The sequence below is a fragment of the Artibeus jamaicensis genome, unplaced genomic scaffold, assembly GCF_021234435.1.
Source record: "Artibeus jamaicensis isolate MK-2021 breed Jamaican fruit bat unplaced genomic scaffold, CSHL_Jam_final contig_467, whole genome shotgun sequence".
Lineage (NCBI taxonomy): Eukaryota > Metazoa > Chordata > Mammalia > Chiroptera > Phyllostomidae > Artibeus > Artibeus jamaicensis.
Window position 1 is genome coordinate 323502 of NW_026521845.1, and position 23639 is coordinate 347140.

The 23639-nt window shown below is 51.8% G+C and overlaps 1 protein-coding gene across 2 annotated transcripts in view; it reads left to right on the forward strand.

The window, feature by feature from the left end:
- The window catches only part of PCNX2 (pecanex 2), a 197055-nt gene that overhangs the window by 130638 nt on the left and 42778 nt on the right, over positions 1 to 23639 (forward strand). For both annotated transcript variants that reach the window (XM_053667311.1, XM_053667312.1), the window contains exons 23-24: positions 4118 to 4247; positions 23516 to 23574. In XM_053667311.1, the coding sequence (XP_053523286.1) occupies positions 4118 to 4247; positions 23516 to 23574 (189 nt within the window). The remainder of the gene's footprint in view (positions 1 to 4117; positions 4248 to 23515; positions 23575 to 23639) is intronic.

The window sequence follows — 23639 nt, forward strand, 5'->3', positions numbered from 1 at the left end:
TGGATTCGAGGGTGACCTTCCCCCCAGCCAGGATGGAAGTGAGGATGGCCGTTCCTCCACCCAGCCTGAAGCCAAGGACTACTGACCACTTCCCTACCCAGCCCAGAGTCCAGGACCACCCCTCCCCGCGACCCTCCAGCCTGCCCTGGGGACTGGCCCACCTCCCGCAGCAGTAGCAGCACCAGCAGCAGTGGTGGAGCCCGGAGCCGGGAACCACCACTGAAAACATGGCCTGATGGTGGGGCCCCAGCCACCATCGGGGCTGGCAGGGGCTGGCAGCAAGGGCCTTCAGGTTTCCTTAGACTTTATGTGCTGTGGGCTGTTCACTAACAAGCAGCATCTCAAAAGGACAAGAGTCAAGCCAATATTTTTTTACTCCATAGTCTCTCGGTTTACTTTTTAAATACTTTATTGTTTATGTTACTACAGTTCTCAAGCCAGTGTAATTTTTAAAACTGTGGATGGCCAAGGCAGGGCCACAGGCAGAGATGCTGGGGAAATGAAGCCGCAGTCCCTGTGTTTTCAGGGCAGAACCTGAAGGTGCCGAGCTCCAGGGAGGCCGCCACCTGCTGAAGGAGGCGAGCCCAAGGTGGCATGCAGACAGCTGCGGGTGAGAGGACTCAGTCCAGTGGACAATGGACGTGTGCAAACTGCCACAGCATTCTCAGCACGGGGTTCATGTCAGGAGGGTACCTGGCATCTGTGTGGCCTGCAGAAGCGTCTTATCCAGAATATCTGCTGAGCTTGGAGGACGGCCAGGAGCCCCCGGGGTCGGGAGAGAGGCCTCCCTCACTGCAGCCCAGCCCTCAGCCCCTGCCTCATGAAACTTCAGAGACTGGACTGTTTTCCCTGGGGGGCTTTCTCCCCTCTCCTGCTCTCCTATGCTCCCATGTTAGTGCTTATTAAACTATTTGAATCTCCCAAATTTTGTAATAAACTTGATGCTCCAAAATACCTATTTTTTCTAGCATAAGAATGCTAGAATAGCCGGCCTCACAATGCACGTTGTGTTCCTATGTTCCTATTCTTAGACCTGCACTGTTATTTCTAACGTTTTTCAAGGTTATTGGGCAGAACACTCCAAGGAAAAACTGTGGCACCACCCTTTCCTCTGACCGCGGTCATTTTCTGTAATGCTGGTAACTTTAGTTTTTCTGAGCAGCCCCTTCAAACAGAGACAGCGAGGTACGAGAGTGGGCAGCGTTTGTTATTTCTGAAGTGTGTCTGAGGCTTCCTGCCTGCAATGTAAAGGCCGTGCAGGAAATGAACATCATTAGATGGTGCCAGTCTGCAGCAGAGAGGTTGCCCTAAGAACTCAAACCCTGAAGTGTCCTAACGTGGGTCTCAGACGCATCTTGTGGCCCCTCCTGTAGCTACACGGGCCTCTTTGGGAGAGTTCAGTGGCGGTAATTGCCACTCATAATTCCACAGCTGAATTAAGACCGGCCTGGGAGACGTGCTTCTCCCACTGTGGCCTGTCCTGTGTGTGTGCTGAGTGTCCTCACACAGGCTCCTTGCATCCGGCATTCAGTACTTCCTAAAGAAGAAAGGCAGCGTTAGTGAGTATCTCAGACGCCAGCATGCGTGTTAACTCTAAACGCCATCACGGTGGGCGGTAGTTCTGCTTTGGGACACTCAGTTGCTTTGTGCCCAAAACTCTCTCTTCCGTGTCTCCCCCTTCCTCCCTTCAGAGGGACCCTGCAGCCCACCACTGCAGTCATGTGACCGCGCTCGGCTCCCCTCCCCTCCCCTCAGACATCTGAGGGCTCCCTCCCACCCTTGGTTCCTCGTAAGGGCCGACCTCGCTGTGCAACGTCCAGCCTCGTGCAGAGCAGGGTATAACGGGACAGGCGGCTTAGGAAACGGTGTATGGGCCACCAAGAACAGGCTGACAGGTTCGTAAACGCCAGCCAGCCCTGGACTCAAGTAATTTTGAAATGTTAATTATTTTATCACTCTATTAAGAAGCTGTAGGTTCCATCCTGGTGTTGAGGGGGGACTAATTTGCTCCGTTCTGGAATTGAATTAGCTCTCAGGCCAGCAGGGCACTGTTTAGTAAATTGCTTTTTCCGGTTTCAACATATTTTCTCCTTCAGTCAGTTGCTCCCTCTGTCAGTTTCCGAGCTTGTGACACCCAGGGAAAGAGGATGAGATTGTTCACCCTCTCGGTTAAGTGCAGAGACCAAGCAAGACCACTGCCTCCTGGTCATGAGGCAGGCTCAGCCAGATTATCTGTTAAATGCGTGTGTTGGGATGTCAGCTTTCTGCTCCCTGGGAGCTCCTGCTGATGGTGGGTGTTACCAGCGACCTGTCGGGTCACCTCTCGGCACGCTCCGTAGGGAATAAAGGGGTGCAAGTGCCCGCTGTCTCAGGTCCCCGTTTCCTGGCCCTGCCTTAGCCGTAACGGGCACAGTCTTACACACGCACCCGGCATGCTTTGCTTCTTTATTGGTCATCCCTGAATAAAATGACCTCGCAGGCCATCTATTCATTTCTGCCCTGCCCCTGACCTGTTCAGTTTCCTTTCCTTTCCTACCACAATGAACTTTATTTATAGCCTAATATTACTTTCCTCACTTACTCCTTAATTTCTGGATAATTGTTCCTGGCGTTATCAGATGGAAAACAAAATCTTTGGGGAAATGTTGGGAATGGAAAAGAAGAGCAATTCCAGCCCCTCTAGCGTCCTGCTCAGCCCCTGCTGCGCTTGGCTTTGTCCCTATTCTCCGATAAGCCCACGGCCAGCACTCTCTGTCACCCAGCACCTCGGGTGAGGTGCCCCTCCTCCCCGCCCCCTCCCCACCTCCCACTAGGGAGGTGCCCCTCCTTCCCCTCAGTCACCCCACTTGGCTTCCCGCAGTTTTTTAGCACCTTCGCTCAATGACAGCCCCCATAAACTTCCCTAAGGGGCCTCGTTTATGGGGAGCGTTTTGAGACCCAGGTATTTAGATATTTTCAGCTTTCAGGTGAACAGGACACTGATGGGTGATAATAGCTATCACAGTAGCATATTGTTCTGAAGTTCTCCATTTCACCTGAGGTCAAAATCAAAGGCATTGGATTTACATTATAGTGCAATAGACATTTGCTACCCAAACAGTTCAAGGCCAGAATGGCTTTTCAGTAAAGGAGATGTCATTTCACACCTGAAGATGTCAATAACAAGGAAAATATAAACACGGGGTTCCTCGGGAAGGAAAAATCTGAGCTTAAGCCCATGAGAAACCGTGGGGAAGTGCCCGTGGGCAGCACCGGCTCCCCCGTTATCTGCGCTTCCACGGAAGTGGACTCGGCGGTCCCACCTTCCACCTCTGCCCATCACGCAACTCGAGTCAAGCCACCGGTGAGGGGTGACAGACACTTTGGAGCCTGAGTAACTTCTATGTTCAGCTTCGACATGGGACACAGAGGGACCAGCCCTCCTGGCACCTCCTCCAGATTTCCAGAGGCCAGTGGACTTTAAGCCCAAAGTTCTAGCCGTACTGTTTTTAATACTGAACAGTTGCATTTCTGGTCCACCAGGATGCACGAAAGCAAGGCACACGAGGCCTCCGCAGTATGAGGACTCACTGGAGCCGCCATGGGCTGTGATTCAACGTGTTATGTTTTTCGCTTATAACCTGGACGTGACTTGAGCTATTTGCATTCAATTTATAATACAAAATACATTTTTTGAATAGTGGGGAAAGCTGCCACAGACCTGCTACCTTTCCGAGTAGTGCCAGTATGTTAAAAAGTACAAGTTAATTTTATTTATTTATAAAGCTACTCAGTACTTTAGTGAATGTACCACTATGTGTTTTGTTCAGCTGAGGATATCTTAGTAAAAAGAAGCCATTATTTTCAAACCTGCGATACTACACCTTTGCCATGAATCGCACTGAGATTGCTGGGGTTTTTAAGAGAATCATTTGATACCATGGTGGTGAAATGAGACCTTGCAGGATAGGCCTGAAAGGTTTACAGCCCCGAGTGTGTGTGTGTGGAGAGAGCAGGGTCATGCCCTTCTTTCCTTGCTGGGTGAGAAAATGGCTTTGATATAAACTAGTCAAAGTCTTCAGTGGTATTTAGAAATGGAACAAGGGAGAACCGTTGTGCCTTAACTCAGAACCCCCAGACTCCGCCCTGCTTTTCTTTCAGACAGTGGCCACAGCCGCCTTTTCCACGCCCTTGAGCCCGTTCCTCGGGAGCGTCATTTTCATCACCTCCTACGTCAGGCCAGTGAAGTTCTGGGAGAAGAACTACAAGTAAGGCCCGAGAGTGGATGCTGACTCGTTTGTGCTGAGATCTGTGCTGCAGCAGGCCCTGGCCCCTGCCGTTCCTCTGCGAGCCTGATTGGCTGTGGTGGGGGGGGGCGGGGGTGAGGGGAACAGAGCGTGTGTCTCCTGGGTGCTCCCCAGTTCAGGGACCGGCACAGGGAGTTCTGGGCTCCTGACAATGTGGCCGATCACACCAGCCGCTGCTGGGCCCTAGTCTGGGTTTCAGCAGCTGCAGAGGACAGCGAGCTGTCACTGCGAACGTGAATTGTTGTCCTCCCCGGAAAGGTTGTTCGAGGCCGTTGCCACGGCCTCTGACACGCCGGGACGGGCCCGCGCTGGCACACGTTCCCTCTGGGAGCATTCTGAATATTTGTGTTACACACTGTGTTATACACACGCATCGCAGTTCAACATGGAAGAGGGCACCCATGTCTCTGAGCCCCACTACACAGGGAGACCGTGACTGAAGCACTCCTTCTCGACCATTCGGGCCGGTCAGTTGCCTCCTCCAGCAAGCGGTGAGGAGTGGGGCGGCCATTTATTAGGGGGAGGCAGGAAGAGAGGAACAGTGGTTCCCCAGGTGATGTGTGCGGGGCAGGACCTGAGAGCAGCCGCTGCTCCAGCAGTGCAGGGGTGTCACTCCACACGCCACCCCCTGCCCCCGCCTGAATTCTCTAGCCGTCCCTGCGCTTTGCCCGTAAACCCAACCCACCTCCTGTAAGACGTCTGGGTTGTGCGTGACTCTGGCCCTTCACAAGGCGCCCTTTGCGTCGCCCACGTCACCGACGTTAAGTTGGGAGACCTCTTTGTGGGAGGCTCTCGTGCAGGGAGGTGTCCTCATGTCGGGCAGAGCAAGGACAGGCTTCCTGACTCGGCCGCCTCCCTTCCAAGGCCCGGCCCAAATTGCAGGTCTGACTCGGGGCGTCCGTGCATTTCTCAGTGTGGGATTCCAGAGCAAGCTCTGGGTTTCTGTATTCAGTCCCACGAAGAGTCGATTCTGTTGTTGTCCCGGGTTGAGCAGCCTATTACGTGTTCAGGGCGGGGGGCACCTTTGGACAGCCTGCCTGTGGGTGGGGGTCCTGTGGGGGGTGCATGAGGATGTCCAGACTCAACCAGTCTCTTTGAAGGAGCCAAGTTGGAGAAAATGCGTAGTCCCCTTGGTGGGGAGGGCAGGGGGCAGTTCCTGATGCAAAGCCCAGCCCTCTGAAGGTCTGCTGTCAGCTTGTGTGAAGCATCAGAGTGAGGAGCCCCCTTTGCTTAAAAGATCAGGGACGAGATTCCGGGCGGTGGGAGCCGAGGGCACCAGGAAAGGGAGGGGCAGGAAGTCTCATCTGGACACCACAAAGGCTCTGGCTCTGGCAAGCTCATTCTGTCCGTCTCAAACTGTTGGGTTATATTTCAAGTTCTCGTAGCTTCTGCTGTTCGTACCTGGGAGTGTTTGTCCCTGCGGCTGGCCTTTGTTCAGTCTTATGGGAAGGAGCCATCAGTTCAGTAACAGCTCATTTGTTCAGTAGTTGTCCCATCACTTTAATCCTTCGCTACAAGACTCCTGGAGCTTTGGTGAGCACATGTCCCCACCGTGTGGCCAGGGCACTTACAGTCCCCTCCTCTGGAGCCCCCTGCCCACACCCTGCCCCCACCCCCTCCTCCCTCCCTTTCTAGTGCTCTGGTTTTTCTTTCAGGCCTTTGTAAGCTGGCTTTGGCTTTCTCCAGTCTGCAGCCAGCTCTCCAACGTAATGCAACCACTTTAATACTCTCAGGAGCCGCTGAGCGAATCGCCAGCTACTGTAAGGTTGCCCAGCCTCTTCCCTGCCTGGGCTGCCTTGAAACCTGCCTCGGTTCCTGTTCCCGGGGCGCCTCCCTGGGGCAGAGGACACAGCTGCCTCCAGACTCCTAACTCACCCCTGCCTCTGGCTCTCACAGGGCCAGGTCAGGTGCCCTCTGCAAAGCCAGTGAGGCGTGCTGCTGACTGAGGAGTGAGGAGAAATGCCACCCAGGCCAGCGCTGTCCCACGAATTCTGTGCTGACGGAAATGTCCCACAGGCACACGTGGTTAATGAAACAGGGCTCTTTCATCTTAACGAACTGAAATTTAAATAGCCCTGTGTGCCCGGAGGCTGCCCTATTGGACAGCACTCCCTCAGCCGCTGTTTCATACACCGAGTATATCGCAGGTTTTCCTCGGGCCCGTCCTTCCCTCCTCCCCTCTCACTCCCATCCACACCCACCCATGGTCAAAGGGAGGGAGTTAGATTCGCCTCTAGAGGGAGGAGAGGTGAGGTTCGGTTCGAGACGGACGTGCAGGGTAGGACATGCCGTGTAGCCGCCGTCTTGGGAAAGTAACTTGCTCGGTGGCCGTCAGTCAGTTCTGCCCGCCCAGGAGTGGGATAGACCATCCTCACCTCCACGTCTGGGCTTGCTCGTTTCCCATCTCCGTGACTCCATGGGCCGTGCACATAGTAGGTATTCTGTGACCATTCCTTCAGTGAATTAAGTCCAACAGTGTTGTGTGACAGGGAAGGGGACTTCAGTCTGGGCTTCACTGGCCATTGTTAGCAAGTTCCCTGTTAAACTGGCGTTCTCTCGAGAAGCCAGGTCTTTAAAATCCGCCCTGATGACCTCTGCTCAGAGTCTCCCTCCAACTCACCAGCTGAGATAGCAGACGGGCTGCCGTAATAGTGCCTGTGTTTACAAATTCCCGCATGGCAGGGCATTGTAAAGAGCTTTGGAAACACATTCTGATAGTATGATTCATCATCCTTCTCTTTATATATAAACAATCACTAAATAACCAAACTCGGCCATTAAGATGAAACATATGTTGAGGCTATAAAGTATTTGACTCACGTCCCAGGTATCTCAGAAAATGTCTTGGATAAAAAGGAGTTCACTGTCTGCAGCCCTAAAGAATGAAAAGTTCATTGACAGGGACTTTGTTTTGATACATCAGAAATTTTCTATAAAGTCCACAATACCATTGCTGTAAGGAGACGTCTATAACAGCTACCTGAAAGGCAAGCTTAGCTTTCAGGATTTCTGCCATATTCTCCAGATTAGTTTTAAGACGTAAAATCATTCTGGGTGTTATCTTTGTCAACAAATCTGCATGAAACATCTATACGAGGGCCTTGTGCTCAGCGCCGACCAATGGGAATCAGTCTGTGTCGCTGCGCTGCAAAAGCAGCAGCCGCTCACCCTGCGATCTCGGTGCCTACCCTGGCAGCAAGAAGATAATCAGTGTCACTTAATCCTTAGCTCTTCCTGAGGTGATGACAGTGTCAGGAAAGACACAGGCGTTCGGGCTGCCTGTCACTACTAAACCCAGAAGCAATGACAGCGATTGAATCTATGGGTGCTTTATCCAGATGCCCGGCAGTCTGAGAATTTGGTGGGGTCACACCCTAACAGACCCTCTTGTCTTCTCTTTCCAGGTCAGACTTTTTATAATAGGAGTGAACAAGCTGCAGTGAGGGCTTTGAGATTCGTGGAGGATTAGGTGAAAGGAGCTGCAACATTCCTGTCCTGGGCAGTTAGCTATTCCCAGGGGCGGTGGTCCTCTGTCTCTCCCTGGAACACAAAGGCCCAGATGCCCCCAGTTGTCCCCAGGCGGTCATCTTCAGCAGTTCCCCAGGAGGTCAGCTGTTTTCCCAGGAGCCAGGATGGGCCTCATCTGTAGTTTCTGAAACAAAACCTTTAACATATGCATTACTTGCTAGACTTATAACCTTTTACCTTAAGCTAAAATTTTCCAAGCCTTGAGTCCCCTATTAGCGATTCATCCAAAAGTCGTGCTTTGTGGTCAGACAGACCTTGATTAAAATCCCAGCCCATTTGGTCAGCTAGGTATTGGATTTTGGAAAATTACTCAGCCTGTGAGCCTCAGTTAAGTCCCTGTGAAATGGGATGATGGTGTCTTTGTGCCTCTCAAAGTCACATGAATACTGGGTGAGTCACGGGGTCCCTGTGCTAAATGAGCAGGTCGCCTCTACCCTGCGGGTCTATCCTTAGTCCTCCCATTTTGTTCTCTTCCCCGATATTTCTATTTCCTCTCATTCAACTTTTAGACATATTTTTTATTTATTGATGAGAGAGAGAGAAACATTGGTCTGTTACTCCACTTATTGATGCATTCATTCATTGGTTGATTCTTGTCTGTGCCCTGACTGGGGATCAAACCTGCAGTCCTGTGGTACTGGGACAACGCTCTAACCAGCTGAGCTATCTGGCCAGGGCTGTCATTCAGCTTTCAATTCAGTTATGTCTACACATGGGTTATGTGCATTGGAGCGGCGGGACGCGGTCAGACCTGCCCTGACGCCATGCAGCCGGCATGCTGTGAGGTGTGCTCAGCGCCCGTCGTCCCCAGCAGGTGCTGCGTGTCTCGTGATGTCCCGCCAGTCACAGCCCCCGGCTCTGTTCCGTGAGTGTCGCAGCTTCCTTAGGGGAAGAAAAGGTTCCCCGAAGCACCACGCAACAAAACATGTTATCAAAATATTTCAGCTGGTCTCAGTGGGTTTGCATCAGCCGTACTATGTTATCTTCCAGCCCCTTCAGGGGTTTATAAAACAGATGGGAGGCTAGCTGGACCCTTGGAATGGCAGAAGCCTCCCACCCCACCCCCTTGTACCCGTAGCCCCTCCCTCCTCTGGGTGGAACAGACCCCGAGTCTCACTGGGCAGCCCCGGTGAGCTCCGTCTGCCACACTGTGGGCTCGTCACTGAGCTAAATCTGCTCTTTGTGGGGCCACCTGGATGCCACAGTCCCCTGGACCCATCTGCCGATGGTACTCAGCAGCCGGCGTCCACTTGCTGCAGACACGTCCCGCCCTTCGGCAGCTGGAGGGCGGCTCTCCTCGCCTTCGCTCTCCCTCCTTGGGGCGCAGCAGCCCTGACTGTCCTCTGTGTGAGATGGCCTAGACCTTGGGCATCTGAGCCACCGTTGTGCTAAAGGTCCAAGGGCTGACCTGCTGGCCCTCACCCCAGCCAGCTCCACATGTCACCAACAGTGGAGGGACCTGTGACGACCTGTGAGCCAGATGTCCTATGTCTCTTTTGTGCCTCTTAAAATCTAAAACCTCCCAGTTATTTTATCAAAGCGCAGCCATCTCAGGTTTTCTCCATTCCAGCCTTGTGTGTGTTTTACAGAAAGTCAGAAATTGAAGTTTCCTCTACAGCTCTCAGCTGAGGGCTTTAAGGCAACATCCCCAGCCCTCAGGGCCGATTTCAGTGTCTCTCCTCAGCTGTCCAGCCCTGTCACACGTGCACCTGCAGATGGGGCGGCTGTCACCACCACCTGGTCATGCTTCAGGGTCTCTTCATGATGACAAGCAGTTCAGAGCCGGGGCTCCCTGGCTTGCTGGGACAGCCAGCAAGGAAAGTCCTCCACTTTCTTTTATTGTTTTATTCTTTTCAGAATGGAGAGGATTTTTCAGAATAGCTGTTTAAAAGATGGCTTATAAAATCTTTGTTTAAAGCATTAAGCTTCTCTAAAGGGAATTTTTCTTCCTCAGCTACAAAGCAGGCAGTGTGTATGGCATATGGGTTAATAGGGGAACGCAGCACTATAATTACAATTTGCAGTTACATGAGGGAGGGATTCATGGTTTTCAACTTGTGATGAAGCCCCCCGAAATGTATTTGGGTGTGCGTTCCAAGCACTTAGACATACGTAGTTACTGTGGAGATAAAAGCTGCAAACTCCTTCATCACGCATCCTGGGGCTGTAAGAGCTCCGAGGCCCCTGGGAGTGTGTTGGACCCGCTACGTGGTCATCGGTGGCCTCAGTGGCGGTGTGGTGTGGTGGTCACAGCAGGGAGTCTTACATACCCTTCTGTGTTTACTGCACACTTCTGACTTCCTCCAGTGTAGTCATGCTCCTCCCTGCATGTGCTCTGAAGGTAGAATTTCATTTTTTCTTTTCAAAGATCAGGAAAAGGAAGTTCAGGGAAGTTCAGTAAACTTGGCCAAGGTCACTGAACAAGTCCATGGCAGAGCCAAGATACGAACCCAGGTCTGGTCTTCTTCCAACCCCAAGCCAGTTCCATTGTGTCTTGAAGCCTCTCCAGTGCTCCGCTCCCCCCATTCCCCGCCCCGACCCCCTTCACGGCCAGCACCACACACCCACAGTGCGTGAATACCAGTTAGCACATTTGCTCGGGGCCGGAAAGGAGGTGCCTTCCTAAGAGCCCTGTCTGGAAGCGAAGGGGGCCAGGGCCCGGGCCCAAGCCAGGCGCCAGCACGGCTCCCTTTGGCTCCTCAGGGCAGCGTTCTGCAGCCCCTGCCAGGAACAGCAGAGGGCCGGGGCTCTGCGGCAGACTGTGTCCCTGTCACCTTCCTAGTGCTCCTCAGAAGCAGGCGCTGGACCTCTGGAAGGTCAGAACCAGCCCTACTCACCCAGGACCACTCTTCAAACCATTAGGCTGAGCATCTGCATGGCAGTGATTGGACCGCGGGAGGCTCACCAGCTCAGAGCCCCGCCTCCAGCCTGTCAGAGAGCGAGATGATGAGCCACGCTCCAGGTCTAGATGAGCCATCTGCTCAAGTTTGTTCTCCCCAGTTTCTAAAGAAACTTCCTAGTGTGTCCCAGTGTCCCCGAGCCAGGGAGCAGCAGGTCACAGTGGGGCCGCCCTTGTTCTCGAGGCCCAGGTGGCGGGCTGTGGCCCGGTCCCATCCCAGCAGCTCTGGGCCCAGGCAGAGAGGCCTGAGGGGCCTCCCTTTGGGTGTGGCCGCTGGAGGCCACAGCGGCTTTTGAAAGGGATCGGAAAGTGCCCTCACTTCTAGGAGCTGTGGGGATCCAACCCAGAAGGGACACGGCATTGTTTAAATGCATATATGAAGTGAGAACTCTGAAGAATTTAAGAATTCTTGGGAGTCGCTTTGAGATTGCGTATGCGTGTCTGTCAGTAAAAGAGAGGCGCCTAGAACTCGACAGGGTTTGGCTGCCGCACGTCCAGGTCCAGCTGGGACTCACAGGCACAACCCTGGGCTAGGAACACGGTCCGTGTCCTGAGCTTTTCTAACAAAGTAGAAGTGAAGCTGTACAGTCAAGCATCATTCTCAGTTGTGCGTGCGGAAGTGGCAAGGGGCAGGGCTCCAGACAGGCTGAGGAGCCCATAGCGCCAGCGTGGAGCATCGTGGCCTCCTGTCTTGTCCCCCTCTGGCAAGGCTGAGCTCTGCGCGGAAGGGTTTCCTGGACCTTGGGGGCAGGGAAGCAAGAAGCAGACAAGCAAGTGAGACTGCGGCCAAAAGGGCCAGCTCACGGCCGGACGAGGGGTGAAACCCAGGGTCCTGGAGACCTCTTGCTTCTGCGCGGGACTCTGGGGTGTGGGAGACCTGCGGGAAAGGAGAATCCTCGTTCCCCATTGGACTGGGTGGCCTGGGATGCAAGCCCAAGGCTGCCGGCAGCCCTCTCGTCCCTGCGCTGTGAGGACTGGCCCCGGAACGCTGCCCTGGAGGAAGGCAGGGCTGTGTGGCACCGAGAACGGGCCTGGTGACACCACCCAGCCGCCCGGGGGGTGGGGGGGCTGGCCCGGGGGACCGTTCAGTTGGGAGGCACTGAATCCCACGCTTTGCTACACCGTTCCAGTGGGTGTTCTGTCCCTGAGAAGCAGAAGGCTCCTAGTGAGAGTGGGTGATGGCTTTTCCGCGGGGTCCTTCCCCCACACCTTTCGGAGAGCACAAAGGTGAGACCTTTACCACCAGGCCCTCTGTGGGGGTGAACAGTCTCGAAGGCCAGAGAAGGCCCAGTGTCTGTCCCCTGTGGTCCCTCTGCAGCTGAGTGGCAGACCTGGAGTTTGAGCCTGCCCCGCCCCCTGGGCCGTTCGCCCACACTCCTCCTCTGCCTTGGATCGCGTCGCCCTGGAGTTCCAGGTCTGCAGCAGGTGCTGTTGTGCCTGTGAAACTAAATGGCGAACCCGGCCCCATCCTGCTGCCTTGCTGACAGATGAGAAAGCTCTCATACGCGTGCGTCCCCAGGGGTAAAGCTTGACACCTCAGGTGTGAAGATGAGCGATTATGCAAATGTATTCCGGAAGGCTGCCGCTTTGGAGGAGCTCCAGCGAGCTGAATTCTTCAAATAGCACTGGTTTGAGCTTATTACTCATGTGCCGCCGTGCATAATTTTACTCCAGGCCTGTTACCTGGTGGTGCTGAGCCGTCAGAGAATTCGAGAAGTGCCGAGTAGTGAGGCTGACCGTGCACCTGCAGGAAGGAGTCCAGCCTGCTCACCTGCTTCCCGGCTGTCAGTGCTGCTGGCTCCACACCTCAAGGTCACCCTGGAGCGCGGCTTTGTGACTGAGTCAGGTCGAGGCATGGTGCGGGGCGTGTGCGTCCAGGAGGGCCGGGGCAGGCGGAGAGTTTTCGTTTCTCCAGCTAGTGTTGGAGGTGGGATTGGCTCGTTCTGAACACAGGACCCCGGACACATTCAGCTGGTAAACCTGCATTGTCTCAAACCTTGTACAGCGCGGCTCCAGTTGGACTCGGCGCAGGGGGTTGTTGGGCACACGGGACGCACGTTAAACATTCTTCCCCATGACAGGCCACACCCTCTGTGCGTGTTCTGGCCACATTCTTCCCGCTACTGACAGAGTTGGCTCGGGGAAGGCCGCTTTGGGTCCGGGGGCTTCTGCATTTTCGGCTCTCAGTAAAGTCACTCCTTAGCCTTCCAGGTATCAGGAGGGCCTTCTTCCGTCTTGTTTCCCAGAGCGTCTTCCCAGACTGACTTCAGCTTGACGCAGCGGAAGCCACGCTTGGCCCAGGCTTCCCATGTGGTTGCCGCTGTGTGGTCCTCAGTGCACTTGACTAATCGATGAAATTAATACATGACACGAAAGTAGGGAGACGCCCTCTTATTTCTCGTCACCCTGCAAGCGTTCTGCCATCGCCGGTGCCCTTTCCTGTCTGGGTGCTGTCTGCCCTTCTGTGAACACAGTGGAGTAGGCGGACGCTCCCCTTCCAGAGTGTTTAAGTAAAAAAATGGCCAGTAATGGAATAATGGCCACTGATAGGAATTAGGACAAAAAATACCCGATAAAAAATAAGGACAATATAATGTATTATATTTCTTTTCTATTTTGCTATGTTTTACTGTGTTACATTTTAAAAACTGAAGGTTGTATAGCTGTAACTTTTTTCCCAGAGACAAGGAAGGCTTTGGAGAGAGGCATACTTTGAGTTTGGGCAGAAAGGAAGGCAAGACAGTTCTTAGTGAATGTTAAAGGAATTGTTTGGGTAGAAGATATTTCTCAGGAGCCTGATTTTAAGAGCAGTCCGACATGATAGAGTCCTGGCTTTCCAGTCACAGTTACCGTTGACACACGAGAGCCACGTGGGCACCTTGCAGGTCTCTCACTGCTGCCAAAGGGCTGGTTCAGGGACAGGCCAGGGTGGTCAGAGGATACCTGTGAACCTGTTGACTGCGGGCCCTGGGCTCCTGGGGCCAGGATTCCGTACAGTCTAGTTTAGAATTTGAAAACTCTTTTTGAAACTTATTTTCAGAGTAAAAAAACACTGTTCCTTTTTCTGCATTAAAAACCATGTGCACCCAGCTGGCCTGAAGCAGTGAAACCAGAACGAGTTTCTCTTCACCAGCATCATCTGCCGTCCATTGAGGGACTGGCCTGTCACCGGCTAAAGCGATTCTTCATTTCATTCTGCAATAGGCCCCATAAGCACGGCTCTGCATTTAAATCTCCTCCCAAAACCTCGTTCTGTCTTTAGTTGCCTTTTTATGCACTCAGAAAACGGGGTGTCGGAAGAACTAAGTGATTCTCTCCTGTTCACCCCTGAAACGATGTAATAAATTATAAACTGAGTTAGAAACAGATGTTAGGATTCACTACAAGGTTGTAGGCCCCTTTGCCTGACGCCTGACCGTCAGCATAATGTTGCCAGGCCGAACTCTTTGGCAGAGGGTCCACCATCAACAAAAAAATGCAAACGGGAGATACCAGGCTTGCTCATTAGCTATTTCCTTGTTAATAATTTCAGTCAGTGTAACTGATTTGATGGACAGAGTGCCTCGAGATGGTTGTAGGACTGGGAGCATCATGTTAGTGGAGCTTGATGTGTAACAGATTTTAAGGTCAAATGCAAGCAAAGCACAGTGTTAGGGTTTGGGAGTGAGTGAAATAGAGGAGAGGTGAAGTCCATCTCGGCGGAAATGTTGCTGGTGTGGTTTTATGAGACGCCACATCCCTGGCGTCTGAAACTGTGCCGTGTGCGAATGGCTTCACGTTGGAGACTTTGTCTTCTCAAGTTGCTGTCTCTCCTGACACACGTGGCCATGAAAACGGAAGGACCCGAGGTGACTCATCAGGGCTGTGTCGCTGCGTCCCCGCACAGGTAGCTGCCTTCCCTTGCTGTGTGGAGGGATCGCCCTGACCCAAATTCTGCACATGCCACTGGTGACTAATAAAAAAAAGTCTTCATCCCCAGGAGAAATTTCACCCACATGCTACATAAAACTCTGCCAAATAATGGCACTGGATCTGTTTGTACCAGAAAGATAGAGCACCCCAAAGTCAAAACCTCCAATCGGGCATGTTAGAGGCGGGGAAAACGCCGCAGAGCCCGTTAATTTAATGCTTGTGAGTCGGTTATAAGGCTGCATCTCTGTGTACACAGCTCTCCACTCTGCCGACTCCTTGCCCAACGCCTGTAACTTGAGTTTTTTTATTACTGTTGTTATTGGTTGCATATTCAGAAAGAGGAGGCACGCTTTTCATCCCTAAATATTTATGACTTTCCAGTGACTGAATACTTCACCTTCATCTTCTGTATTTGAAATGTTGGATCATCTTGGATTTTTTTTTTTGTGGCTGAAATAGGAGAAGCAATGCCAATTTGAGATGTACCCAAGTTAGAGTCGGAGATGAGAATCACCGTGAATGCATTACAGTCGCTAAATACAGACCTGCTATTAGCTGTGGAGGTTTTTTAATGAATTATTTTTAGCTAATTATAGATTCACATGCAGTTGAGAGAAACCGTACAGAGATTCCCCCATGCGTACGTCCTCTACCTATGTAACAGGTGTTCACATCTTGCAAAACAATCACAACTGTGGCAGCCAAGCTTTTCGACGCCCCACAGATCCCTCCTGCCGCCCTGTCAGGAGCAGCCCTCATCCTCCCGGCCCCGCCCCCGCCCAGCTCCTCTCTATCACTAATCTGTTCCCAGTCCCTCTCATCTCCTCACTTTAAGATGTTGCATAAAAGTCTAACCTTCTTGGATTGGCTCACTCACCATGATTCATTTGTTCCGAAAACCTCCTTCATTGCTCAGTAAAGCATTCTGTGATCCTTGTCAAGTACCCCCGTCACCAGCGTGGGCGACTGTAGTTGTCTTTTATCAGTTACTTTGAGATCTTCCTGTTTCTTATAATGACAAGTAATTTTATAGTACTAATAATGACATTCTGGGTATTGTGTTTCGCGCCTCTGGGTGTTATTGAGCCCTTCTGTGTCATCGGCCTCTCTGACACTGCTCCGGCAGGAGACAGCGGACCCTGGTTTTGTTACTTCCAAGTGGGGCTAGAGGTCCAAGTCCCCCACTTGGCCTCCGTTCACACTGAGATGGGGGAGCTTCCTCTCTGCTCACTGGGGTTGCAGGTCAGCCTCCTGCCCAGACCTGCAGTGGCACCTCTCTGGGAGGGCGGGGTTAGGAAGAGCACTTGTCACTCCTGCCCACCTGGCGTTCTTAACCAGAAAGCAGTGAGGACACGCACTCTGCACCGAGCCTTCCTGGCGCCCTCCCAGCAGGCCGAGAAGGGGCGCCCATTGCTGCCTGGTGGGAGGAAGCTGGGCTCCCTGCTCCGCCTCTGCTGGTGTGGGGAGGGGGTGGGGTGGCCAGATGGGATAGAGAGGCTGTTGTCTAAACGTTTTCTGTCTAGGCAGCCCGCCCTTTTCCTGATGTTTAGACTGGAAACTAAAGTCAAGTTTTGTTGGGGTTTCTGTTGTTGTTCTGGGTTTGCTCTTTTGTTTTCTTTTGCTTTTGCTGCTGCTGTTGTCACCTCTGAGCGCCAGTCTCTGGGGTACGTGAGGCAACAGTAAAACTCGGGAACTGACGTGGGCACCCTTCCTTTCGTCCCACAGTCCTTAGACACTGCACCTTCTTCCCATGACCTTTTAGAAGGTGTCTTCACTCTATGGCCTATCCAGGGTCTTGGTTACACTTAATGGAGAAACAAGGAAAGGTCTATCAGCTAATTCCACCTTTCCGAAAGAATACAGCAGACCTGCATTTATGCAGTGATGTGTTCATGCTTGGCTCCTGCTACTGCATATTCATATGGGGAGGATGTTGTCATAACAACGTAGGACGGCGGATGCCAGTGTACCAGGTATTCTCTCGCCACAGGCCTCCAACGGGCTTTCAAGCAGCGGACCTTCGTGGTGGCGTGCGCGGTCGGGAGACTCGCCTCCTGGCTGCCTCTGAGCACACGTAGGCGCGCAGAGAGTCCTAGAAATCAGACGTGTAGGGAAGCGGAACACAGTGCACTCACTGGCTGTGTTTATGGTTTCTCTGCAGAGAGTCGAGCAGACCAGAGAAGAGCTGAGGGAATAATACAAACAAAGGAAAAGGCTGGCGGCAGGTCCGCCTTGTTCGGGTCCTTGTGCAGAGGGCGGGGGAAGCTGGGCAGGCCTTGAGAGCAGGAGATGAAGAGAGCAGGGTTGGATTCAGTTTTTCCATCTAAAAATGCATTGTATAACTGTAGTATGTATTTCCTTCAGGAAACTTGGGCTCAGAAATTTTTCTTTCTAGAGATATAGCAGATTAGAGAAAGCTTAGCACTGTTACTGCTGTTAGCAGTGCCCAGAAATGATCGGCAGCGAAGTTTCTTCTCAATCCCTGTGTGAGCACAGCAAGAAAGCCTGAAGATTCCCGAGGACCAGGAACGGAGAGGGAGCAGAAAACAGCAGGTCCACCCACGGCTGTGGTCCCGGGAGGTGGCCGGGGTCGTAGGTCTCGGGCACCCGGGGCTGAGATGTGGCAGCCCACGGCAGGCTAGGTGGTGGGCCCTGCAGAAGCGGGCATTCGGACTGAGACTTCCTCATCGGGCTTCCCACTCGGGAGAGGGCGAGTGCCCAACACAGGCAGGGGACGTCCCCACCATGCACGTGCCCGCATGGATCAAAAGGCCACCGCCACGTCTGGTTGAGAAAGCAGCATTCAGGTGGCGCTGGTCTCCGAAACCCCGAGAGTGACCGACAGAAGCAAGCGCAAGGTTATTTTTAAGGGCCAGACCTTCCAGGAACCCACAGTTAAACACCCACTGGAGTGAGCGTTCAGTCCAATACTGCAGAACACAGGGAAAAGCATTCTTTGTGAGCGACGGCCAGCAAACAGCTTAACCGACAGATCGAGACCGTCCGAAGCTCCAGATGATTAAACAATCAAATCTGATGTACATTCAGAATGAATGAAAAGTCGTATAAAAAGAAATAAAACCATAAGGTCAAATACTATGAAAAAATGATAAATAGAGCCTATAAAAAGAAATTCATGTAGTCACTAGATGTATAATATAATATATACAGTAAATGATCAACTAAATACAAGTTGACCAGGAAGTAATCTAAGAAAACTGACCAGAATCCAACAGAGGAAGCTAAAGACGCGGCAGCTGTCTCAGGAAGGTGAAGAGGCATGGAGGACAGAATGGAAGATGCCAGCGAGGAGTCCAGGAGGAGTTTCTGGAACAAGGCACAGAACAAGTTGGGAGAAACATAATTTCAAGAGAAAATAATAGGGATTTTAAAAAATCGATGAGCAACACAAATCCTTCAGCTTGGGAACCAAACCAGTCAGGACTGCAATCAACTAAAACAAACCCACATTTCCACACACACGACAGTGCAGCTTCCGAGGGCTTCCCCTCCCCAGGGTGGCATGGCCCACGTGGAATGCCCCTCCCCCCACGTGGAATGCCCCTCCCCCCACGTGGAATGCCCCTCCCCCACGTGGCTGCACGTGCTGTCCCTTCCTGTCCCTCCCCTTCTTCGTTCCACCTCTTCCTCTTCATTTTCCTTCATCTTTCTTCTTCTTTTGTGAATCACTCTTGTTAGAGTTTTTATTTTCCTACGTGTGGGTAGTTATTGAACTGCTGATTCTGTGTTCCGTGATAATAGTTATGGGCGTATTCCTCTTTTTTCTTTCTTCATGAGTTCATTTTAGTATGTTTTACTTTTATAGGAAATCACCTCTTTTATTTGTTTTTAAATCTTTCCCAACAAATTTGTGATATTGTCTTATGATTTATGCCTTTATCATATTTTCTTTATGATTTCATAATCAGACCACAATGCAACTTGTTCAGGATTCAAAGAAACAATAAAATGAGATAATAACATAAACTGTGATAACAGAATATGATCGAAGACATCTATTTGGACACCAAATGCGAAGACCAGCTAAAACATGTTGACCCAGAAAAGCTGAAAATAAAAGAACCGGTGAAAATGTTCCTCAAATGCAAACAAAGCAGAGGTTTTGGTTTAGTATTAAACACAGATGAATTGGGGTACAAATCAGTAGGACCAAGAACACTTGTTATAGGAAAGGCCAAAATTCACAATGATGATACAACCTATAAATGTTACCTATTAACTCAGAAAAACCTGTAAAGAAACAATGAAAGGAACTCGGATGAGAAGTGGAACCCATTAGTGGAAGGGAGTGCAGCTCTTCGCAGTGGATGACCAACCAAGTGACAAAAACGTGTGGAAAGAGACAGAAGATGGGGTCAGGTAGCCGAGGTGGCTCTGGCGTGCATTACGGAATGCACGCACATGCAGAAAGGCCTGTGCAGACAGTGGGACGTGCCTTCTCTGGTGCCCATGGAACACTGAGGCGCACAATGTACAGGACGGAGCAAAACTGGCTGACAGTTATTTGCCTAGAAAACAGTACAATAATTGTTAAATAATAGTACAACAGTGAACTTTGCTTTGTGTACCCACAACTGTAAACCTACTCTTGCCCTGCCCTATATATTAGGCAATTAGAAAGAATTCCTGCTGCCTGCAAACCAAAGGGTTGCCTGTTCGATTCCCAGTCAGGGCACATTCCTGGGTTGTGGGTCAGGTCCCCAGTAGGGGGTGCACGAGAGGCAGCAACACATTGATGTTTCTCTCCCTCTCCCTCCCTTTCTCTAATAATAAATAATCAAAATCTTGTTTAAAAATCCCCCCTTTTTGTAATTCCTCCTGGCTAAGTTTTTTGTTGGGACATGTGAGGTCGTCAAGACCAACCTTTCCTACTGAGGGCAGTAAAGAAAAATGGATAAAACAAAGAAAAAAGCTAAGGACTTTCTTAAAACCTTTAAGGTACTGAGGAATTCAATCCAAAGTTCAGGAGAAGGCGAACACCCATGGTCACCCAAAGAACACCTGCTGGTCTGGAAGAAAGGGCGGCCGAGTAGATCTGAGCGCTGCGGCCTCCAAGGGCAGATCTGAAGAGAGCCAAAGCCCTGGCCCATCGTGGTGGCCGCATCGACAAGGACATCCCTCCTTCAGTCTGGGAGTCCAGACAGCTGCCCCTAAGGCTCCAGAGAACCAGGTGCTCTCGAGGTTGGAGGTCCACTGAACCCTCGGGAAGTTTCTCTTACGCCTGGTCGTCCTGAAGGGCCCGGTGACTCAGCAGCCGGACGAGCACCGTTGGCCTTGGGAGAACAGATGGGGTTGGCAGAGGCGGCGAGAACCGGAGGTGAAACACAAACCGATGAACCTTGCGTATTTATTCACTTAAGTGGTGACAGCGTTTTTCTGTTTACGCTCTGTTTCCTCGTTGTCCAGATTCCACCAAGTTGGTCTTGCCCTGGGAACAGAACTGCAGTCCATTTATAACTCTGTGTCGGGGTTGCCAGTGAGCAGGCACCATCAGGGTCCTGACTCCCGCCTGTCACGCTCCCCCATCAAGACTCTGGAGTACTTCTGCCTGGCCAGGTAGCTCAGTTGGTTAGAGCATCGTCCCAATACTCCAAGGTTGTGGGTTCGATTCCCTGGTCAGAATTGACCAATGAGTGCATAAATAAATAGAACAACAAATTGATGTTTCTCTCTATTCCTCTCTCTTGCTCCAAAAAAATTAATTAAAAATTTGTTTTAAAAATGAGAATGCTTCATTGGCAACAGTCTGTGTGTGCTGACAAACAGGAATTTGAAACAATATAATTAAATAACTTACTGTTAAATTATGTACATTCCTCAGATGAAACCATGTAAGAGAGAAGGTGCTTGCCTTGAAGAGCTGGATCAGGATCGGGGAAAGCAGAGTTTGTAGGGAGGGACGGAGCTTTGCTGTCTGCATTCACACTGACCTGAGCGAGGGCTGCGGGAGGGTGGTGGGAAGGGCACGTGCAGCGGGCCCCTGACACGGACCAGCGCTCCACTGCCCCCGACACTGGGCACTGGCATACCAGCCCCCGCTGCCTCTTTGAGCAGCAGAATTGACGTTCGTGCAAGAGGACAGTTATGGCAGAAATCCAATTACTGAGCTAATTAGCACCTTTGAGTGGTAAGCGCCAAGTTTACAGGAGGAAAGCACTGGGGAAAGGCTCAGATCACCCGGCATGGCTGACAGGTCACCTTCTTAGTGTGTGTGGGGCCGAGCCGGAGGCCTCGGGGTGCACAGGCAGCTGAGCTGACTTAGCTATTGCTGGTCGGAGTTTAGCACTCTGCATTTCACAGCCTTTTGGGAAGATAGCTTCCCCGTTAACATCATTTTAGAAGGTGTTTGAATTCCCGAAGGAGTTTGGTAAATGACTTTTGGCTCAGTCCCACTTTAAAAATTGTTTATTCCGCTGCTGAAAATTCCATTTGTCCTAGGTCTTAAGGTGAAATTAAAATTCCGCTTAGGGACTGTGTCGGCATGGGATTTTGGCCTTCATTAAAAAGAACTTTGTTGTTTGCTTTATTTTCTGCCCCCCTGGGCTCTTTAATTTGCAGAGCCGATCTGCGGGGATTTCGGGGGACACGTGAGGCAGGCGGTAACGGATGGCGTGCCGGGGCCGACGGCCCGCGTTGTCGCGGATGCTCGTCCTCCCTACCCCGGTCGGAGCCTTCCCCGCGGCGCTCAGTCGGAGATTCCCAGATCCTTCTCAAATATCCGGCAGGGACGAGGAAAGAGAACACCGTTTTCCAGAAAACAAACTTTTCCATTTATTCAGATTATGGTTGCATCTAGGTATCTTTCCATCATCACCCGAGGGTGTGTTTATTGATTTTAGAGAGAGAGGAAAGGACAGAGAGAGAGAAACATCGATGTGAGGGACGAACATCAGTTCGTTGCCTCCCCTTTGAGCCTGGACTGGGCATCAAACCCTCGGCCTAAGGTTTCTCCTTCGCACCATCACCAAAAAGGGTTTGTCCTTCGTTAAACTGTGCACTTGTGTCAACATCCGGGTTTAAATGTAATCTACCGGCAGCTTCTTCTTAGCAACTGTCATGAGAGAAAAAAACTGCAGGAGCAGCAGCATGGCCTTCGAATCTGCAGTTATTCATTCAGCAAATACTTGCTGAGTGAGTACTGTGTGCCAGCTGTGAGCCAAGAGCTTGCCCTCATGCTACCGACGGTCTGGTGTCAGAGGCAGATAAAATCGAATAATCACACAAAGAAATGCATGGCCTGGTGCGGAGTAGGGGCTCCAGGGTCCACCTACCTGGGTTCAACGCCTGGCCCTGCCACCTGTGAGCTCTGTGACCTTGGGCACTTCACTTACTCATTGCGTCTCCCGATTCCTTCCCCGTGAGAAACACCTACTTCCAGAGGTAGCTGTGAGGGTTTAATGAATTAATGCATGTGAAGTACTCACACAAGTAAGAGCTACTTACTGCACTATAATTAGACATAATAATAATTAGATGTAATTAACTAATAGGCATAATGATAAATAGGCATAATTAGACATATAATCATGTCGTCGTTGTTAGTGATATTAACCAGGACGAGAGGTACCTTGTGTGAAAGCGCACGTGGTCTCCCCAGGAGCAGGCCCGGGGGAAGGCGTCCCCCGGGGAGTGAGCCCTGAGCGGGGCTGGGGGGGTGAGAGGAGCCAGGGAGGAAAGGAGGGTGGGGCTGGAGGGGGAGGAGAGGACCGGGCAGCAGGTCTGGTGTGGAGGAGGGGAGGGGGGAGGGGTGCCAGGAGCAGGTGGTCACGTGGAAGGCCAGTGGGGTCAGAGCACAGGAAACTGCACAGGGCCAAGGGACACCGCAGGGGCAGGGACGGGCATATGAAGATTGTTGGGTTTTTCACAATTATTACAGGACCCTCCTTATGTCCAAACTTGTATGGAACCCTTGTTCAATGATCTATTTCTAGGGGAAGCCCATTCTTAATGGCTTCGGTTTAGCCCTATGAAATTGCCGTTTTTATAATAAGGTCGTTACTAGCTGAGTATCGCCAGCTTCCTGTGGTCGGCCTCAGTTTCACATGTCATCCCTCAAAGGATGACGAGCCGCCACGCATGTGAACTCAGAAGACTGCTCTGGTCAGGCACAGGCTGTGTGAGCAGAGCAGACCGTGGCCCTCATACGGGGTTGGGGGACAGGCAGAATTCAAGGGCCAGTGAAGTTTTAGAAACACCAGCTGAGTGACCCCACTGGCACAGGCAGTGACTTGGGGGACCCCTTGCCCAATGGCTCTGGGAAGCAATGGCCCCCATGGATGGGCCAGTTTACAACAGCTGTGAACTGAGGTGACTTGTCACAGCTGAAGAGGTTCAAAGCTGGTTCTGGTGGCCACTTGTTACCGTGGCTACCTGCAATCCATCTCCTACGTTGGTGGGAGCTGTTTATATTTTTGTGGTTCAACCTAAGACAGGCTGGTAAGAATCCCCCCAACTCCTGAGAGCAAGTGGTGGAGGTGTGGCCCGCCCGCCATGATTTTCCGGAGTCAGTTTGAAAAGAAAGCGCCTGTGTGTGCCCGGCCGTCCTGTTCTGACCGTGAGGGACAGTCCACTGGCAGTCCCAGTACTTCACTTGTAATTTTGGGGCCCGGCGTTCCGAACGGATGAGACGCACAGACGCACCCTCATCCTGACACCGCTTTGTCTCTTGTCTCCCTGCATTTCTGTGCACGTCCCTCTCTCCTGTCCCACGAGACCCCTCTCTCTGCAGCTCTGTCCCGTTGCAGCTGCCGTGCTCCCGTGCTGTTCGTGAGCTGCCCGTCCCCTTCCTTTCCCACTCACACGCCGATGCGGGAAACCCGCTCCTCACTCGGGATCTAACCCTGCTTTTCACTGTTTGTGGCCCTTCCAGCACCAAGCGCATGGATAACTCCAACACGAGACTGGTGGTCCAGATCGAGAAGGATCCAGGTAAGAACTTATCTTTCTTCCCTTTTATTAAAACTGTTTATTTTGTTACATAGAAACCCAACAAA